This window comes from Equus caballus, chromosome 14, assembly GCF_041296265.1.
Source record: "Equus caballus isolate H_3958 breed thoroughbred chromosome 14, TB-T2T, whole genome shotgun sequence".
NCBI classification, from domain to species: domain Eukaryota; kingdom Metazoa; phylum Chordata; class Mammalia; order Perissodactyla; family Equidae; genus Equus; species Equus caballus.
The window spans coordinates 53,526,009-53,543,321 of record NC_091697.1 but is presented as its reverse complement, the minus strand read 5'-3'; the positions used below and the strand labels follow the sequence as shown (position 1 = coordinate 53,543,321).

The following is a 17,313-nucleotide window of genomic DNA, read 5'->3' as shown; positions in this document are numbered from 1 at the left end:
CTCCCCCCCCCCATAGTGCTTTGAATTATTTGAATTACAGCGGGCACCTTCACCCACAGATGTTAACTAGGGGATGAGCATTGTGCTGAGTGCTGTAGGGGATCCAACTCCTGTCATCCAGGAGTTTGCAGTTCCTGGGGAATGGGGAGATGTCAGTAGTAAATAGAAACATGTTGAGGGCAGGTCTCCCTAGCACCCTGCTTAGTGCTCAGCACCAAGCCAGCAGGATATTGTTGTCTTACATTATTTTGGATTTATAGGCCAATACTGAAATCAACCTTGTTCATCATCCCATAATGAAGGAGGAAAGACACCATTAGGGTTTTCTATACCAGGCTGATAGTGAATATGTAGTACGTTTCGTTCGTTTGTTGTTTTGTTTTGTTTTGTTTTGTTGTGGAGCACTCACCAGGAAGATAAGGAAGAGTGCAAATAAAATTCCCTAAATGGCCAGAGGGATAGGGATAGAGCCAGGTCCTCCAAATGTGTGTTTGAGTAGGAGGGGCAATCTCAGGAGGGGACACTGCTGTGGCATGCCCCTTGTCCTCCACCACGAGGGCTCTGGGTTTCCTCATCTGTCAAGTAAGGGGACAGCTTAGGTGATTTCTAGGAGGGCTTCCACCTGCACTATGAGGTCTGTAGAGTCCGATTCTAGTTCCACTTTGCCTGAAGCAGTGAGCCTCAGTTTCTCCCTCTGTAAAACCAGGGAGTGGGTCTAGAGCACTTTTCTGGAAGCCTGTGACTAGGGAACACCTGTGGCACTCCTCAGAAGAGAGTGCCCAGGATTCTGCGTCGCCGCGCCCGGTCCCTGGGGCACCAGCCGGGGGTGGGACCTGCGCCGGCCGCGCCCGGAGACTCACCTGTGCGCGGAGCGGTGACTCACCTGCCTTCCCCCGCTCGCAGGCTGTTCCGGGAGTCACCGCTCCTCCTTCCTCTGGTTGGGGGTTGCGGGGGGTGGGTCACTCCGGCCTGAGCGCCCATTAGGGGCCTGGGATGAAGCAACTCTGGGGTGAATGACGGAGAGTAAGAGGTCCTGTTGAGGGTCCCGGTCCGGCGTCGCCAGGCCCTTTCGGTCGGGGGCTTGCCCCCAAAGCGAGGGCTGGGAAAGCAGGGCGGCGGCAGCGGGAGGCGCCGGGAAGAGCGCACCGGAGGGAGGTGCCGGGAAGGGCGGGCGGGGCCGGGGCCGCCGGGCGGGGGGCGGGGGCCGCGGGCGGGGGCGGGCCGGGGGCGGGGGCGACGGGCGGCCCATTTCCTCCTCCTCCGAGCCGGACAGCACGGAGACAAAGCGGCGGCCGTCGGCTTCGGGCCTCGGAATCCTTCTGCGCTCGCCCCGCTCGCCGCAGGTAACTCTCTCCGCGCGGACGTGGGCTCCCGGAGGGCTCCTCAGCCTGGCCGCCCCAGGCCGGGCCCCGCGGGCGGGCGGGGCGCCGTCTCCTCCGCAGCCCCGCCGGGAGTCGGGCTCTCGGGGGCGCGGGTGGGGCGTCCGGCCCGCTTCCCCTGCGGGGGCTCGGGCCTGGGCCCTGGCCGGGCGGGCCGGCGGGGTCGGAGCTTCCTGGCGCTCGGGAAGTTGAGGGGCCGCAGCGGCTGGGGCAGAGCGAGCTGCAGGCCCGGCGGCGCCGCCGCGCTTCCTCTCGGGAAAGTTTCTCCCGGTTTCTAAACTTTGTTCGAGCGGACTCGGGGCGCGCGCCAGGCCCGTGCTGGGCCCCCTCGGCCGCCTTCCCTGTGGGGAAGAGTCTGCGCGCAGTTCTCGGTGCGCGAGGGTCCGGGACTGGAGTTTTCCAGGGAAGTGATGGTGGTTTCTGTGGTGGCGCCCGCTCCCCGCCCCCGAAACTTCCCGGTCTGGTGGACCGGACGTTTGCCGAGGCCGCACGCCCGCATTCCCGGCCGAGCGAATGCGAAAGTTGCAGTGCTCCCTTTCTTTGACACGGGCTGGTTGGGGCGGTGCGCCACGCCCGTGTGGACTTTCGGCGTGTACCGTGTTAACCTTTGTTGTGCAATTACTCAGACTTCTCTTGCTGGTTAATCGGACAGTCTTAACTCTGATTAGTCCTGGTTTTCACGAGTGGCATTAGGGTCTTTTTTGTTCACTTTTAAAGGAGTATGTGTGTGTGTGAAGCACTTGGAAAAACTGTTGACTGAATGCCTAACCTTGGCTTGGCCGGAATGGCTTCCCAATAATGCAGGCGGCAGTTGGCTCACATCCAGGATTGACACCCTCTTAGGTCCTCTTGCGTCTTTGTAACGTTTTTTGGTGTTTGTTTTGTACAGAATTTACAATAATTTAGAAAAGAGTAAGATGTAGTTAAGTCTCTAAGGGCGTTTCACATTTATGTTGAAGGAAATGATTACATCGTTGTATTGTTGCAACAGGATAGGCGTTTAGATAAGAAGGTATTTTGTTTAGCAGTGATTTTTAAAGACCTACAGGAGTATGTTTCTTTAAGAAAATATGAATTTGTAAATCAAGTTAATTAGGATGTTATTTTGTCTTACAAGAGGAACAAATGGAGAAATTATCCAAAGCCTCTCCTCTTCTTGACTTCTATTAAGTTAAAAAAATAATTTTTCTTTTTTCTTTTTTTGAGGAAGATTAGCCCTGAGCTAACATCTGCTACCAATCCTCCTGTTTTTGCTGAGGAAGACTGGCCCTGAGCTAACTTCCTCTACTTGCCCATCTTCCTCTACTTTATATGTGGGACGCCTACCACAGCATGGCGTGCCAAGCGGTGCCAAGTCCACACCCGGGATCTGAACCGGTGAGCCCCGGGCCACCGAATCGGAACGTGCCGACTTAACCGCTGTGCCACCGCGCCAGCCCAAAAAATAATTTTTCATCTGATGCGGGGTCGGTGAGCCGAGGAGTCGAAAGAAAGATTTCTTAGACTCTTAAGATCTGGCAGTAGTGCTCTTTTATTTAGAGAGTAGAATAGCATGGGGACAGGACCCATGGGCAGTCAGAGTTTCTGCTGCTGCTGCTTCTGCTGCCCCCGCTGGCAGGGGGACAGGGCCCATGGGCAGGCAGAGCCGCTGCTGCTGCCCCCGCTGGCATGGGGACAGGACCCATGGGCAGGCAGAGCTGGTGCGTGGGGACAGGACCCACGGGCAGTCAGAGGCGCTGCTGCTGCCCCCGCTGGCATGGGGACAAGACCCACGGTCAGTCAGAGCTCCTGCTGCTGCCCCGAGCTGAGGGTTAGGGCTAAATTTAAGGCATAGGTATATGATTCATCTCTTTACAAGACAAAGGAAAGAACATGAAAAAAAGTTAAAATGGTATCAGTGCAGGTGGGGTCTGGTCATTGGGTGATCCCATGACTTTTAGACAAGAATCAAATCGGATTAAGTAAAGGTTAGAAAGGTTAGACGCCACCACCCTAAACCAGTTACATGAGATTGCCAGACAGCAACCAACTTAAGTTCTTGCCTTCCCCATTAAGAGTTTCTAGGGATAAGGTCATCTCTCCTCTTCTTCCTGGTACAGAGAGGGAGGCACCTTTTACAGATAGAGATTTACCTTACAAATGTAAATGTGTCCCAACAAGGGCAAGTTCCATTCCCCAGAGCCTCCTTCCCTGTCCCAGTTTATCGAAAGCAATCAGCCCAAAACAATCCTGATGCCAAAGAGACATATCCTGGGGTGGCCAATTTCGGGTCCCTACAAGGTCATCCCCCCTTCCTTCACAAGTGCAAATGTCTCTCAAAAGGGCAAGCAAAATTCCAGTCCTTGGAGCCTGCTTCTCATCTGTAGTTTTAAAAATAACCAGCCTAAAATCCTCATCACATCCACCTTTTTTAAAGGCTCACAGATGATTAAGATAGGATCTCTGCTCCCAAGAACTCAAGGTCTAATAGGGAAGGCACAACCCCAGGTGTAGTGCAAGGCAGACTGTGATACGTGCTGTAATAGTACTGGTAAAAAACTTGTGCCTGGGTCAAATCTGATAGAATACTAACAATAAGAGAAACTTGTGGAAGCATGGAGAGGGGGCTGATAAGTTTTGTTTGGATAAAGCCAGGAGTGGGTGGCGTTTGAACTGGATGAAACATGAGTAGAATTTTGTCAAGGGAGGAAGCATAAAAGGGCAAAGGAGTTTGTGGAATTGTGGTATAACTCTCTCCTGGTTTTGGCTCTTTCTTCTCGGTCTTTTTTATTTCAGTCCACTCCTACCCAAGATTCTACCCAACATATCTCAGTCCTTCAGACCATTGATGTGGCATCACCCTCACTCCCATCAGTGACATCTCGTTCCATACCATGACTTAGAGATCAGGGCTGCCCTCTCCCTTCAAGTTGAGAGTCACTTCTCTGTGCAGTCTCCCTGCCATCAAACTTATGTGCTAAAGTCCAAGCTTCTATTTTGAGTGCAGGTGTCTCACCTGACCCAAATGGTCACCTGTGCACCAGAGAGCTGCTTGGGTGTCCCAGGGGCTTCTCAGACTCAACATGCGTCTCAAAATGAGATGCCTTTTTCTTCTGGAGACCTGAACCAGATGTGGAGATCAGTAACTGGTAGAGTCCTGGAATTTCTTTGAGAAAGTAACAATATTGTGAGAGATGACAGACAGACCTGGTTTTGAGGGTGGTGGTGTGTCTGCTAGTGGAGTTCTGGATGAGGGAACAGGGTCCTCTGCTTCTGTAAAGGTCCTGAGCAGGAAAGAACTCCATGTGTTTAGAGACCTAGGAGAAGACTTGTATAGCTTGAATGCTTTTGGGCCGAGGAGAAGGCCTCACATGAGATTGCCAGGGAATGCCAGGTCACATGTTTGGATTTTATTCCTAGAGCTGTAAGAAGCCATTGTAGGGAGTTTCATGATCTGATTTCCTTTTTAAGCAGATCACTCCTTTTAGTGCTTGTAAGGCTTGTATACAAGTGGAAAGAGGGAGTTGAGCTAGGAAGATGGTGGGAGTGAAGGTAGTAGGGATGAAGAGATCTGTAATTTGGAGAAATGAGAACAGGCCTTAATTATGGGTTGGATGTAGGGTCCTAGGCTTATTTGTAATTGTTGTTTCCTTAGTGATGCACACTGCTCCCCCCATGCCCTCCCCCCATTTGTATGTCATCCCTTTCATGAGGGGCTTTAAGTCATGTCTCAAGACTCAAGTTAGCACTTTCCTTTCTGATAGCAAACATCTTCTCACCAGGTAGTATACTCCGTTGTATTGTACCTTATTATTGATGTCCTTGTTTTCCTGTCCTGCTAGAAAGTGAGCCTGTGAGCTCCTTAAAGTTAGGGACTGGTAGCTTTAGCCTTTCATGGTACCTGGCCTGGAGGGCAAATTAGATGCTTGTTGAATGAAGGAGGAAAAAGTCTTATCTGTTTGGAGTCTAGCTTGTGGATGGAACTACGACAGATGAAACGGCAGATTATGGAGGGCTCCCAGTACCAAATTGCTGTTTTCGCCAAGTTCAGAACCATCTCCATTCCATTCTTTCTCCTTTCCACTAAGTTCTAATCAGAGGTGAAATCCTCTCCATCTGGTCTTCATCTTACATAAATTCCTTTTTTTTGGTTCTGCTTCCCTAGTTTAGATTATCTTTTTATCTTTGAACTGTTGAAACTACTTGTAGTTCTCTGCATAAATTGTCCTATTGTTTGCTTTGGTGCCTTTTTCATATTTTTTCCTTTGCCTGTAGCAGCCTTCTTTTTCTCATCCATCTGACAAACTCATTTATTCTTTAAAACCCACCTTAGGAGTCACTGCCTCTGGGTTTTCTCTTGGGTCTCAGTACTCCTTGAGTGCCTTGTACATATTCTGTGGTTGCATCTTTCATATTATTTGGTAAATAATTTTATGGATGACTTCCTCCCAGCTAGGGTTTCTGAGAAATGTTGTCTAGGTCTTTATTTTTAATAAAATTTTTAAAAATTAAAGTATAATGTACATTTAGAAAAGTGCTCAAATCATAAGAATATCTGCTTAATGAATTATTTGAGTGGACACCACCCATATTCACCATCCAGATCAAGAAACAGAAAATAATCAGTACTCCAGGAATCCCATTTTGTCCCTTTGCAGCCACTACCCGCCCCTCTGCTCCCTTCAGTTTTTTTAAGATTGGCACCTGAGCTAACAACTGTTGCCAATCCTTTTTTTTTTTTTTTTTAGTTCTTCTCCCCAAAGACCCGCAGTACATAGTTGTACATTCTAGTTGTGAGTGCCTCTGTTGTGCTATGTGGAACGCTGCCTCAGCATGGCCTGATGAGTGATACCATGTCTGCGCCCAGGATCTGAACTGGCAAAACTCTGGGCTGCCGAAGCAGAGCACGCAAACTTAACCACTCAGCCACAGGGCCGGCCCCTCCCTTCAGTTTTTAGTCTGAGAATCTGGAACATTATGGTTGCTCCGTAAGTGTTTGCCAAAGTTAGTTGAATTTCTTCCTATCTTCCTCTCCAGCATTCAGTCTTTTACATATAAGCAATACTCACTCTCATTTGAGAAATTGCTGTCTTGTTCCTGCACTGGTCAGACTCTTAGATTGGCAGTCAAGGCCTTCTAACTTCTTGCCCTAACTTCCTTTTTCAGCTTTAATTTTTACTGTAAATTGTTGCCACAGGTCTTCTGCATCTGCCAGGCATTTGTACTTCTCTGACACAAATACTTTCCATCAGTGAAGGCTGATTAGCATGCATTTTCCATTGATACATTGATCATCATTGCTGAAAGTGATGTTTAATTTGTCTGAAATTCTAAAATTTGTACCTGGTTATGACATTCTCACTCACTATCCTGTTTCTTTGTGTGTGTGTGGTAAAATGTACATAACAAAATTTACCTTTTTTTTGGTGAGGGAGATTGTCCCTGACCTAACGTCTGTGGCAGTCTTCCTCTATTTTGTATGTGGGATGCTGCCACAGCATGACTTGATGAGCAGAGTGTAGGTCTGTGCCAGGGATCCAAACCCGTGAACCCTGGGCTGCTGAAGTGGAGTGTGCGAACTTAACCACTATGTTGCCAGGCTGGCCCCCAAATTTGCCATTTTTATGTGTACACTTGAGTGGCATTAAGTACGTTCACATTGTTGTGCAGCCATCACTCACTGTCCATATTCAAAACTTTTTTCATTTTCCCAAACTGGAAATCCATATTCATTAAACAATAACTCTCCACTTCCCCTCCCTCCAGTCCTCTGGCAACCACTGTTAGAGTTTTTGTCTCTTTGAATTTATTACTATAGGTACCTCATATAAGTGGAATCATGCAGTATTTGTTCTTTTGTGACTGGCTTATTTTACTTAGCATAATGTCTTCAGGGTTCACTTGTGTTGTAACATGTCAGAATTTCCTTCCTTTTTAAGGCCAAATAGTATTCTGTTATCCATGCATCTGTTGTTGGACACTGGGGTTGCTTCTACTTTTTGGCTATTGTGAATAATGCTGCTGTGAACATGGGTGTACAAATATGTGTTTACGTCCCTGCTTTCAGTTCTTTTGGGTATATACCCAGAAGTGGAATTTCCAGGCCATATGGTAATTCTATGCTTAAATTGTTTTTTTCTTTCCTTTGTCCCCCCAAAGCCCCCTGGCACATAGTTGTGTGTCCTTCTAGTTGTGGCATGTGGATGCCTCCTCAGCGTGGCTTGATGAGCAGTGCCCTGTCCTCGCCCAGGATCCAAACTGGCGAAACCCTGGGCCTCCAAAGCGGAGTGTGTGAACTTAACCACTTGGCTGGCCCCTATGCTTAAATTTTTGAAGAATGGCCATACTGTTTTCCACAGTAGCTGTGTTGTTTTACATTCTTACCAGCAATGTATAAGGCTTCCAGTTTCTCCAGATCCTCACCAACGCTTGTTATTTTCTGGCCTTTTGTTTTTTTATAATAGGCATCCTAATGGATGTGAGGTGGTATTTCATTGTGCTATTTCATTGGGGTCGGCCGGCCCCACAGAAGTTTTTAATTTTGGTCAAGTCCAGTTTATCTGTGTTTTCTTTTGTTGCCCGTGCTTTTGGTGTCATATCTAAAAAATCATTGCCGGGCCAGCCCCCGTGGCCGAGTGGTTAAGTTTGTGTGCTTTGCTACGGCGGCCCTGGCTGGTTGGGATCCTGGGCGTGGACGTGGCACCGCTCATCAGGCCAGGTTGAGGCTGCGTCTCACATGCCACAACTAGAAGGACCCACAGCTGAAATATACAGCTATGTACTGGGGGGATTTGGGGAGAAAAAGCAGAAAGGAAAAAAAAAAAAGGATTGGCAACAGTTGTTAGCTCAGGTGCTAATCTTTAAGAAAAAATAAATAAATAACTAAAAAATCATTGCCAAATCGAGTGTCCTAGAGCTTTTCCCCTGTTTTTTTTTCCCCCTCAGCTGAACTGGAGATACCTTGAGGGCAGGAACCAAGTTACCACTGTAGCCACTTTACCCTTCAGCACAGTGAGCACATGGTGAGCAAGAAAAACTTAGAGAAAGAATTTTGAAAAAGTACAGTTCTTAAGAGGTTATAGTAAACAATAATTATGTGGTTGGATGTTTCCTGCTATTGCTAATTTGTCATTGATTATATGTCTATTATCTGATGAATTATGATGATGACATGCTTTTAGGAGCTTTTTATCTTAGGAGTCTCAATTCAAGAGGTTAGAGTTTGAACTTTGTCATTTGTAATGAATAAGATGATTTATAAAGGATATTTATTTTAACTTCTAATGTGATAAAATGTTAATTTATCTTTTCAGTTTTGGAACGCTGGACAGGACATGTTTTTAATTCATGTTAAGTGAGTAAAAGCAGTGAATTAGTTCAGTATTTAGATAGCATGAAGTTGCTGATTTACCTTCCTTAAGACTCTTCTGGACCATAAATTCTTTTACTAGATGCTAAGCTCCTTCAAGGCAGTTACATTCTTTTGTATCTTTCTGTCTCCTATGATACCTGACTCATTTCTAAACCCATAGCAGATACTATTCAAAAAATACTGAATTAGTTATGGTAGATATATTTGTGCTCTATATAGGATGGTGCTGGTTGATGGGGGGAAGAGGGGGAGCTTTACATCCAGTTTATTAAAGTTTTTTAAAGTAAAACTCACTCATATTTATATCACCTAGAGATAAACACTTAAAATTTTGGTGTATATCCTCTAATAGTTTTTCTGTGCATGTATATTAACTATATATAACTTTATAAAAACTAGATTTTACTTTATGTGCTCTTTTGTAATCTGTCCACTTATCATAATTTGAGCATGTCCTCCTTTATCTAAAGATTAACCTTTATTTTATGTACCCCTAAAAAAAAAGAAACACTGCCAAATAAACTAGGAAATGCCATCAATTGTAAGACACATCTAGATTTTAGAAACTTAAAAATGTGAACTATGTATGCTTTAGAATCGATGAAATAATGATTAATCACACAATGCTAATGTAGCAATTTTTTTTATTTTAGATTTTTAAATTTTTCCTTTTTCTCCCAAAGTCCCCTGGTACATAGTTGTGTATTTTTAGTTGTAGGTCCTTCTAGTTGTGCTGTGTGGGACACCACTTCAGCATGGCTTGATGAGCGGTGCCATGTCTGTGCCCAGGATTTGAACTGGCGAAATCCTGGGCCGCTGAAGCAGAGCATGCGAACTTAACCATGGGGCTGGCCCCTCATTAAGTACATTTACAGTGTTGTGAAGCCATCATCACTCTCCATTTTCAGAATTTTTTCGTCATCCTAAACCTGAACTTTCTACTCATTAAACAATAACTCCCCATCCTCCCCTCTCCTCGGTCCCTGGTAACCTCTATTCTACTTTCTTTTTCTATGAATTTGCCTATTGTAGGTACCACATATGAGTGGAATCATATATTTGTCCTTTTGTGTCTAGTTTATTTCACTTAGCATAATCTCCTCAAGGTTTATCTGTGTTGTAGCATGTGTCAAAATTGCCTTCCTTTTGTTTTTCTTAATTTTTTTTGTTGTCGTAAAATGCACATAACATAAAATTTACCATCTTAACCGTTTTTAACTGCACAGTTCGGTGGTATTAAGTACTTTCATATTGTGCAACCATCACCAACATCCATCTCCAGAAGTCTTCATCTTGCAGAATTAAAACTATACCCATTAAACAACTACTCCCCGTTCTTCCCCTCCCTCAGCCTGTGGCTCTCACCCTCCTGCTTTCTGTTTCTATGAATTTGACTACTCTAGGTGACTCATAGAAGTGGAATCATACAGTATTTGTCTCTTTGTGGCTGGCTTATTTTACTTAGCATAATGTCCTCAAGGTTCATCCGTGATGTAGCGTATGTCAGAATTTCCTTCCTTTTTTTATTTTTCTAAGATTTTATTTTCCTTTTTTCTCCCAAATCCCCCCAGTACATAGTGGTATATTTTTAGTTGTGGGTCCTTCTAGTTGTGGCATGTGGGATGCTGCCTCAGCATGGCCTGATGAGCGGTGCCATGTCCGCGCCCAGGATCTGAACCGGCAAAACCCTGGGCTGCTGAAGCGGAGCGCACGAACTTAACCACTCGGCCGCAGGGTCGGCCCCAGAATTTCCTTCCTTTTTAAGGATGAGTAATATTTTATTGTACATATATATGTATATACACACCATAGTTTCTTATCCATTCATTTGCTTCCACATTTTAGCTACTGTGAGTAATGCTGATATGAACATGGATGTACAAATATCTCTTCAAGACCCTGCTTCACTTTTTTTGCATGTGTATACCCAGGAGCGGAATTGCTGGATTATATGGTAAATTTATTTTTATTTTTGAGGAACTCCTATACTGTTTTCCACAGTGACTGTACCATTTTACATTCCTACCGGCAGTGCACAGGCTTCTAATTTGACCACATCCTTACCAACACTTGTTATTTTCTGTCTTTTTGGTAGTAGCCATACTAATGAATGTGAGGTGGTATCTCATTGTAGTTTTGATTTGCTTTTCCCTAATCATTAGTGATGTTGAGTATCTTCTCATGTTTATTGGCTATTCATGTATCTCTGGAGAAATGTCTGTTCAAATCCTTTGCACATCATCAGGTTATTTTGTTGTTGTTGTTGAGTTTTAGGAGTTTCTGTATAATCTGGATTTTAATCCCTTATCATGTATGTGATTTCTCAAATATTTTCTTCTGCTTTCTGGTTGCCTTTTCACTGTTGATAATGTCTTTTGATACACGTAAGTTTTTATTTTGATGGAGTCCAATTTATCTATTTTTTCTTTTGTTATTGTTACCTGTGCTTTTGGTGTCATATCCAAGAAGACATTGCCGAATTCATTGTCAAACTTTGTGAAAAATTGTGAAACTTTTGCCCTGTGTTTGTTCTAAGAGTTTTATAGTTTTAGCTCTTATATTTAGGTCTTTGATCCATTTCGAGTTAATGTTTGTAAATGGTATTAGGTTAGGATCCAACTTCATTCTTTTACATGTGGATATCCAGTTTTCTCAGCATTATTTGTTAAAAACTAATTATCCTTTCCTTATCGAATGGTCTTGACACCCTTGTCAAAAATCATTTGACAATGAGAGGGTTTGTTTCTGGACTCTCTGATTCTATTCTTTTGGTCTGTATTTTTGTCTTTATGCCAGTACCGCACTGTTTTGATTATTGTAGCTTTATAGTAAGTTGATGCCAGATTAGCTCGTAAAGCTAATAATATTTTGTACGTTTTTATTCTGTGGTTTCGTTGTTAGGTACATGCTGTTGTGAAAATAAAACAAATTCGTTTAACTTTTCTATATCTTAATTGTGGAGGTGATTGTACAACTGTTTGAGTTCATCAAAAACTCATAGAATAGTACACCAGAGTGAATTTTACTGCTACAAAAAGTGAGAAAATAAACAGGTAAAAAAGAAATTCATTCAAAAAATATATTTTTTGCAGCTTTGACCTATGGAGATAAATAAATAGTAAAAAACATGAAATAAATTATTCTTTCTGCTTTCCCAGCCCAAATCATTTTTTCCTCATGAATGACTGTGAAGCCACACACTTAGAAGTCTTAAAGAAATTTTGGTTATATTGTTCATGTTGGAGGATTTAAGACTTATTAGTACTTTCTGTTTTCTCTTAAGAAAAGCATCTGGGAGAGTCTAACAGAGCAACAGTTTCTAAAATTTGCCCAGGTGCTGGTGTTCTTGCTTTCAGACCCTGAGGGTGTAGCTTGTGTGGCGTGGTGGTCTGCTCAGCCCTCCATGTTGTGGGCCTGGGCTGAATGGGCCAAACATTCAGTGGATAGTCTGAATGAGGAAGTGGACAGTCTGGCTTGACTTGCCCTGTCTCATGCTGTTTTCACTTGCGAGAGCACTATAGTAAATTTATCCTTTTTTTTTTTTTTTTTAAAAGATTGGCATCTGAACTAACATCTGTTGCCAATCTTTTCTTTTTCTTTCCTCCTTCTCCTCAAGGCTCCCCAGTACATAGTTGTATATTCTAGTTGTAGGTCCTTCTGCTTGTGCTATGTCGGACGCCGCCTCAGCATGGCCCAATGAGTGGTGCCATGTCCGCGCCTTGGTTCTGAACCAGTGAAACACGGGACTACAGAAGAGGAGCACACAAACCCAACCACTTGGCCATGGGGCCAGCCCAGTAAATTTATCCATTATTGGAAGTTCAAAATGTGGAGAAATAACCACGCTTCAAAATAAAACTTCAACATTGCCCTTTCTCTATCAGAGCCTCTAAATATTCATTATTTTCTTTAGTTTATTCATAACTCTCAAACTTTTGCTTCTCCATGTACAAACATACCCCCCAACCGCATTTCTAATGGAGCTTGAAATTAGCATGCGTTTCTATTTGCTTGTTGATGGACTGTCATCTAGCAACCCCATTTTTTGATTGGGATTTAATTTGTGCTTTTTCACTGGCTGCAAGTTTGGATTCATGCATATAATGTAAATACAGTTCCGAAGGCAACTTCTAACATTTATTCTGACATTTGTAACAAAGATTTGATCATTTGGAATGGGTATTGTACAAGTTGTGTGATTTGATTTTTAAAATCTGTTGTCATCTGTTCCCATTGTAGTATAAGAAGAGAGGGATTATATTGTGGAAGTTATAACTTTCATCTGTAAGAATTTTTTTTTAAAAGACTTTGAGGGCTTTACACAAGAAAATCATTTACAGTAAATTTTTATAGTGAATAATTTAATCCACTTTGTTAAATAAGTGATCGTATTCCTTAATAGCTAATTTAAAGGCTAGTTCTTTCCTGATTGCTTAGTCTGGCTAAGCCATTTCAGTATTGAGCTTTGGATTTCCTTCATTTTCCTGTTCTGAGATTTCATTATTAAATATTATTATAAATAAGAGGATCATAATTGTATTTTGAAAATATTTTATTGCTATGGTTTATTTTGTTAGTATTTGACATTATGAATTGAAGATATGAGTTGGAAGCCTGGTTAATTATCAGGTTACATAATCCTGGTTTATTAACCAGGTTGGACTACAGACTGTTCTTAAAACTGAAAGTACTGTCATAACTCATAAAACACATTCAGTGTGGCCCATTTTAAGTGACATGAAGGATAGGAGCCTTTGCTAATAGTCCATTTGCCCTGTGCAGCTCCCATGCATGCTTTCTTTTCAAGGCAAGATGCATTGTTACTATTCTCTCATGGTATGTTGAATATTTCATTATGTTAAATATTTCAGCATTAATCCAGACTCTTAATCATAGTTTGTGAAAAATGATAGTGCAGTGAATAAGGCAGAAGCTGAAGGGGTAAATTACTATTACTGATGAGTCAGTGTTCATGGAGGTTTTCTATTCCTGAGGATCTCTAAATTGGCAAAGGTTTCTTATAATCATCTGTTATCATTTTCTTGCTTCCTTGGACCTGGGGTCATCATGTTCTCAGAAAAGCTCTGGACTGACTTTGAAGTGTATCTATAGAAGCCTGTCATTTTGCAGAGAAGTGGCTAAGCGAAATGTGAGCTTGATCCCTTGAGAGGAGGGGAAAACACACAAGGAAATGGAAGACGGCAACCCTTCAGAGAAATTTAAGCTTCTCTGGGGTCATTAAGACCAGTGAAAGATGTGATGTTTTCTAGGTATCTTTATTGAGTCAGGGTCTAAAGCAGTATTTAGTTTGCTATATCTCAGTTGTAATGGGAAGGATCAGTTAAATACAATGCATGCATTAAAAAATCTGCCTTTCATGAGGCCTTTCCCGTGGCCGAGTTCGTGTGCTCCGCTTCGGCAGCCCAGGGTTTTGCCAGTTCGGATCCTGGGCGCAGAATGGCACTGCTCAGGCCGTGCTGGGGTGATGTCCCACATAGCACAACCAGAAGGACCTGCAACCAGCATATATAACTATGTACTGGGGGGCTTTGGGGAGAAGGAAAGAAAAAAAAAAGATTGGCAACAGATGTTAGCTCAGGTGACAATCTTTAAAAATAAAAAATCTGCCTTTCAAAGCAGATGCTGGAGAGATATTAACAATGTGTAAGTCACCGTTGTTAACTTCAAGGAGTTTACAAACTAGTGAGATTAGCTTTATTAATATCACTGATATGTAAGAACTAGCAGAGTATACCCATTTTTGCTAATCTGTAATGAGAGACGTTTCTTCTTTCTTTCCACATTTGTCAGTGTTGCTAGATGAAACCTAAAACAGTGAGCCAATTCAGTTAATCATTTATAGAATGTTATTAGATGAAAGTTACCATGCTCAAAAAAGCCATGGTACTTGTGCTGAAAGGAGCTCTCACTTTTATGGGAGACACACACTGATACAGTGCTGTGTGGCAAGTGCTGTGATAAAGGTGCTTGTAAAGTGCTGGGCGACCACAGAGAAGAGGGAACAGCTCTTTCTGTGGAAGCAGAGACATTAGTGTGAGTCTTGAAGGAAGATGAAAAAGTTTGGAAGGGTGCTCTGGGCAGAGGAAACAGCTTGTATAAAGGTCTGGAGACACGCACGTGCATTGGAGAAGAGTTTTATGGAATGGAAGCAGGTGATGAAGCTGACAGGCTCTTTTGCGGGTCGGGTTTGTTTGCAGGAGTTTTGGCTTCATCCTGTCTGGCGGGGAAGCAGTCCCAAGTGTTTTTCTGAGGGAAATTGACCCTATGATGCTAACTGGGGCTGTCTGGAGGATGGTTGGAAATGAGAAGACTCCCAGATATTCTAAACCAGGACCTAGGCTAAAGCCTTGAGAACGGGAAGGGTTAGTGGAGTGAGATGTTTACTGAGGTAGAGAGGAGGGCGAGAGAAGAGGAGGGAAAGTGGGGCCTAGACTCTCCATCTTGAGTACCTGGTTTGGTGGAGCTCTGGTGAGTGGAGATGGGGGGGGCCACAGGGGGAATAGATTGGGAGGAAAATGCTTGGTTTGGGGCCTGAGTTTGAAGAACTCAGCTCTGCAGTTGCGTGCATGGAAAAATCCTTTAGACTGGCTGCTCTGGCCGGGAAGGCACTTGCTAGCTGCTTTTGGCCTTCACTATAGTAACTGTAAGAGGTGGAGTTTGCGCCTTTGTCTTTGGATTTTTTTGGGTGGGGAGTGTTTCAGGATTTCTCTAGTAACTATTATTAACAATAATAGCTGAATGAGTCCACAGTATTTTTGAGTTAGGAAAGATAAAGCCCAAACCTCTAACGTCTTCTTAATTTCTTTTTTCATTTTTTTTTGTTGAGGTAACATTGGTTTATAACATTATGTAAAGCCTTCTTAATTTCTTTGCTTATCTTTCAGCCTTATCTTCTGCCAGTTTCACTCTTCATCTTCTGTTTTTCACTCACACTTCTGGTTCTTGGAAGTTGCCGAAGTTCTGTGGTGCCATTGTCTCTTCGCACAATCTGAAACAGCTGCCCCCCCCCCCCCCCCCCCCCCGCCTCCATCACTTCCCCAGGAGGACTCCCTCCGGGGTGCTCCTCTTGTGCACTGATGGAGCACTTTACAACTTTATACTTTCTGTTGTATTATGACTATTTTCCTCTCTAGACTGTATTTTCCCCTAACTTTTTTTTTTAAATCTTCAAACGTACATAAAAGTTGAAAGAATAATACAATGAGCATTTCATTCATCAATTCTTCTAGATTCACCAATTGTTAATATTTTTCAGATTTGCTCAATTAATCTATATAAACTTTTTTTCTGAGGCATTTGAAAGTGAACTGCAGCCGCCAGGGTATTTCACCCTTAAGTTCTTCAGTATGTAACTCCTGAGGCTGGGACATTGGCCTTACGTTACTACAATATCACACAAGAAATTTTGCACTGATATGATAACATTATGTAATTCCTTTTAAATAGTCCAAGAACCAGTGTTGGCTCCCTGAGAACTTGTGAGAAATGCAGACTCTTTTGTTCTACCCTACACTTACTGAATCAGAATTTTCTTTTAGCACGATTCCCAGAACTATTGATCTCCTGTACATTTGATATTCATATTCAGTTCCCGCAGTTGTCCCAGTGATGTCCTTTCTGTTTTTTTTAAAATCCAGGAATCAATAAAAGATCACATGCTGCATTTAGTTGTCTTTCTCTTAAGTTTTAAACTTAAGTTTAAGTTGTCATTTCTCTTAAGATTTCCAGTCTTTTCTCCCCCATGACACTGACACTTTTGAAGAGTTTAGGCCAGCTTTGTAGATATGCTACAGTTTGCATTTGTCTGATTGTTTCCACTTTTGGCAAGAATACTACTTACGTGATGATGTACCTTTCTCAGGGCATTGCAACAATTGTCAGGTTGTTCCACTGATGGTGATGCTAAGTTTAAACACTTAATTAAGTGACATCTTAGTTTAAACACTTTAATCAATTAAGTGGGGTCTCCCAGATTTCTCTGTTGTAAAGGCACCTGTTCCCTTTTGTACTTAATAATTAATTGCTGTGATTATCTGGTAGGAATTTCTAATTAGTCTCTGTGTCCCTGGCACCTGTAGCAGGATCTTGGGATGTGGTAATTGGTCAGTCGTTCATGAATGAGTGACAAAATAGGTCATCAAAAGTTTATACTACAGTACAAGTTTTAGAGACAGTTCTTGTTTTCTCACACAGTCTGAGTAACTTCCTAGACTCCAGTCAAGTTCAGGCATATTTCTCTGGCTCTCCAAGAAAAGTACAGTCCTCTTCCTGTGTGCTTCTCCTTAGCTATATGAAAAGTTTCTCTGCCTTTTAGTCTCATTGTTCTAAAACAAAGGCTTCTTTTCCCTTTTGTCTCTTTTCTCTTGTGCCTCTAGTCCAGATGCTGGTTTCATCTTCTTTGCTTTTCAGACCAGAGTCATCCAGTTTCTTAGGGAAACAGAGACTTCCTGTGCATTCATAATCAGTTGTCTGTTATGAGGGCTTAGTGCAGTTTTCTATTAAACACTCTTCCATTGTTAATGGTCTTGACCCATTTAGGGTGGAAGTTAAGGAAATGAACGT

At 43.0% G+C, this 17,313-nt stretch overlaps 2 protein-coding genes across 14 annotated transcripts in view; one reads left to right on the top strand and one right to left on the bottom strand.

Moving 5' to 3' along the window:
• Window positions 1–7,085, bottom strand: part of LOC102150735 (proline-rich protein HaeIII subfamily 1-like) — a 53,939-nt gene extending 46,854 nt beyond the window's left edge. Inside the window, exons 1-2 of the mRNA XM_070234693.1 lie at window positions 7,040–7,085; window positions 861–2,049 (exon numbers count right to left, since the gene is read on the bottom strand). Of these exons, the coding sequence (XP_070090794.1) occupies window positions 917–2,049; window positions 7,040–7,085 (1,179 nt within the window). The 3' untranslated portion in view covers window positions 861–916. The remainder of the gene's footprint in view (window positions 1–860; window positions 2,050–7,039) is intronic.
• Window positions 1–17,313, top strand: part of CTNNA1 (catenin alpha 1) — a 314,003-nt gene that overhangs the window by 129,381 nt on the left and 167,309 nt on the right. For 2 of the 13 annotated variants that reach the window (XM_070234161.1, XM_070234168.1), the window contains exons 1-3: window positions 1,251–1,343; window positions 8,304–8,380; window positions 10,576–10,684. The exons of 3 other annotated variants lie outside the window; for them this stretch is intronic. In XM_070234161.1, the coding sequence (XP_070090262.1) occupies window positions 10,606–10,684 (79 nt within the window). In that variant the 5' untranslated portion in view covers window positions 1,251–1,343; window positions 8,304–8,380; window positions 10,576–10,605. Of the gene's footprint in view, window positions 1–1,210; window positions 1,344–8,303; window positions 8,381–8,671; window positions 8,713–10,575; window positions 10,685–17,313 lie in introns of those variants that run through there. 8 more of the 13 variants (XM_070234163.1, XM_070234169.1, XM_070234164.1 and 5 more) reach the window with 8 other exon arrangements.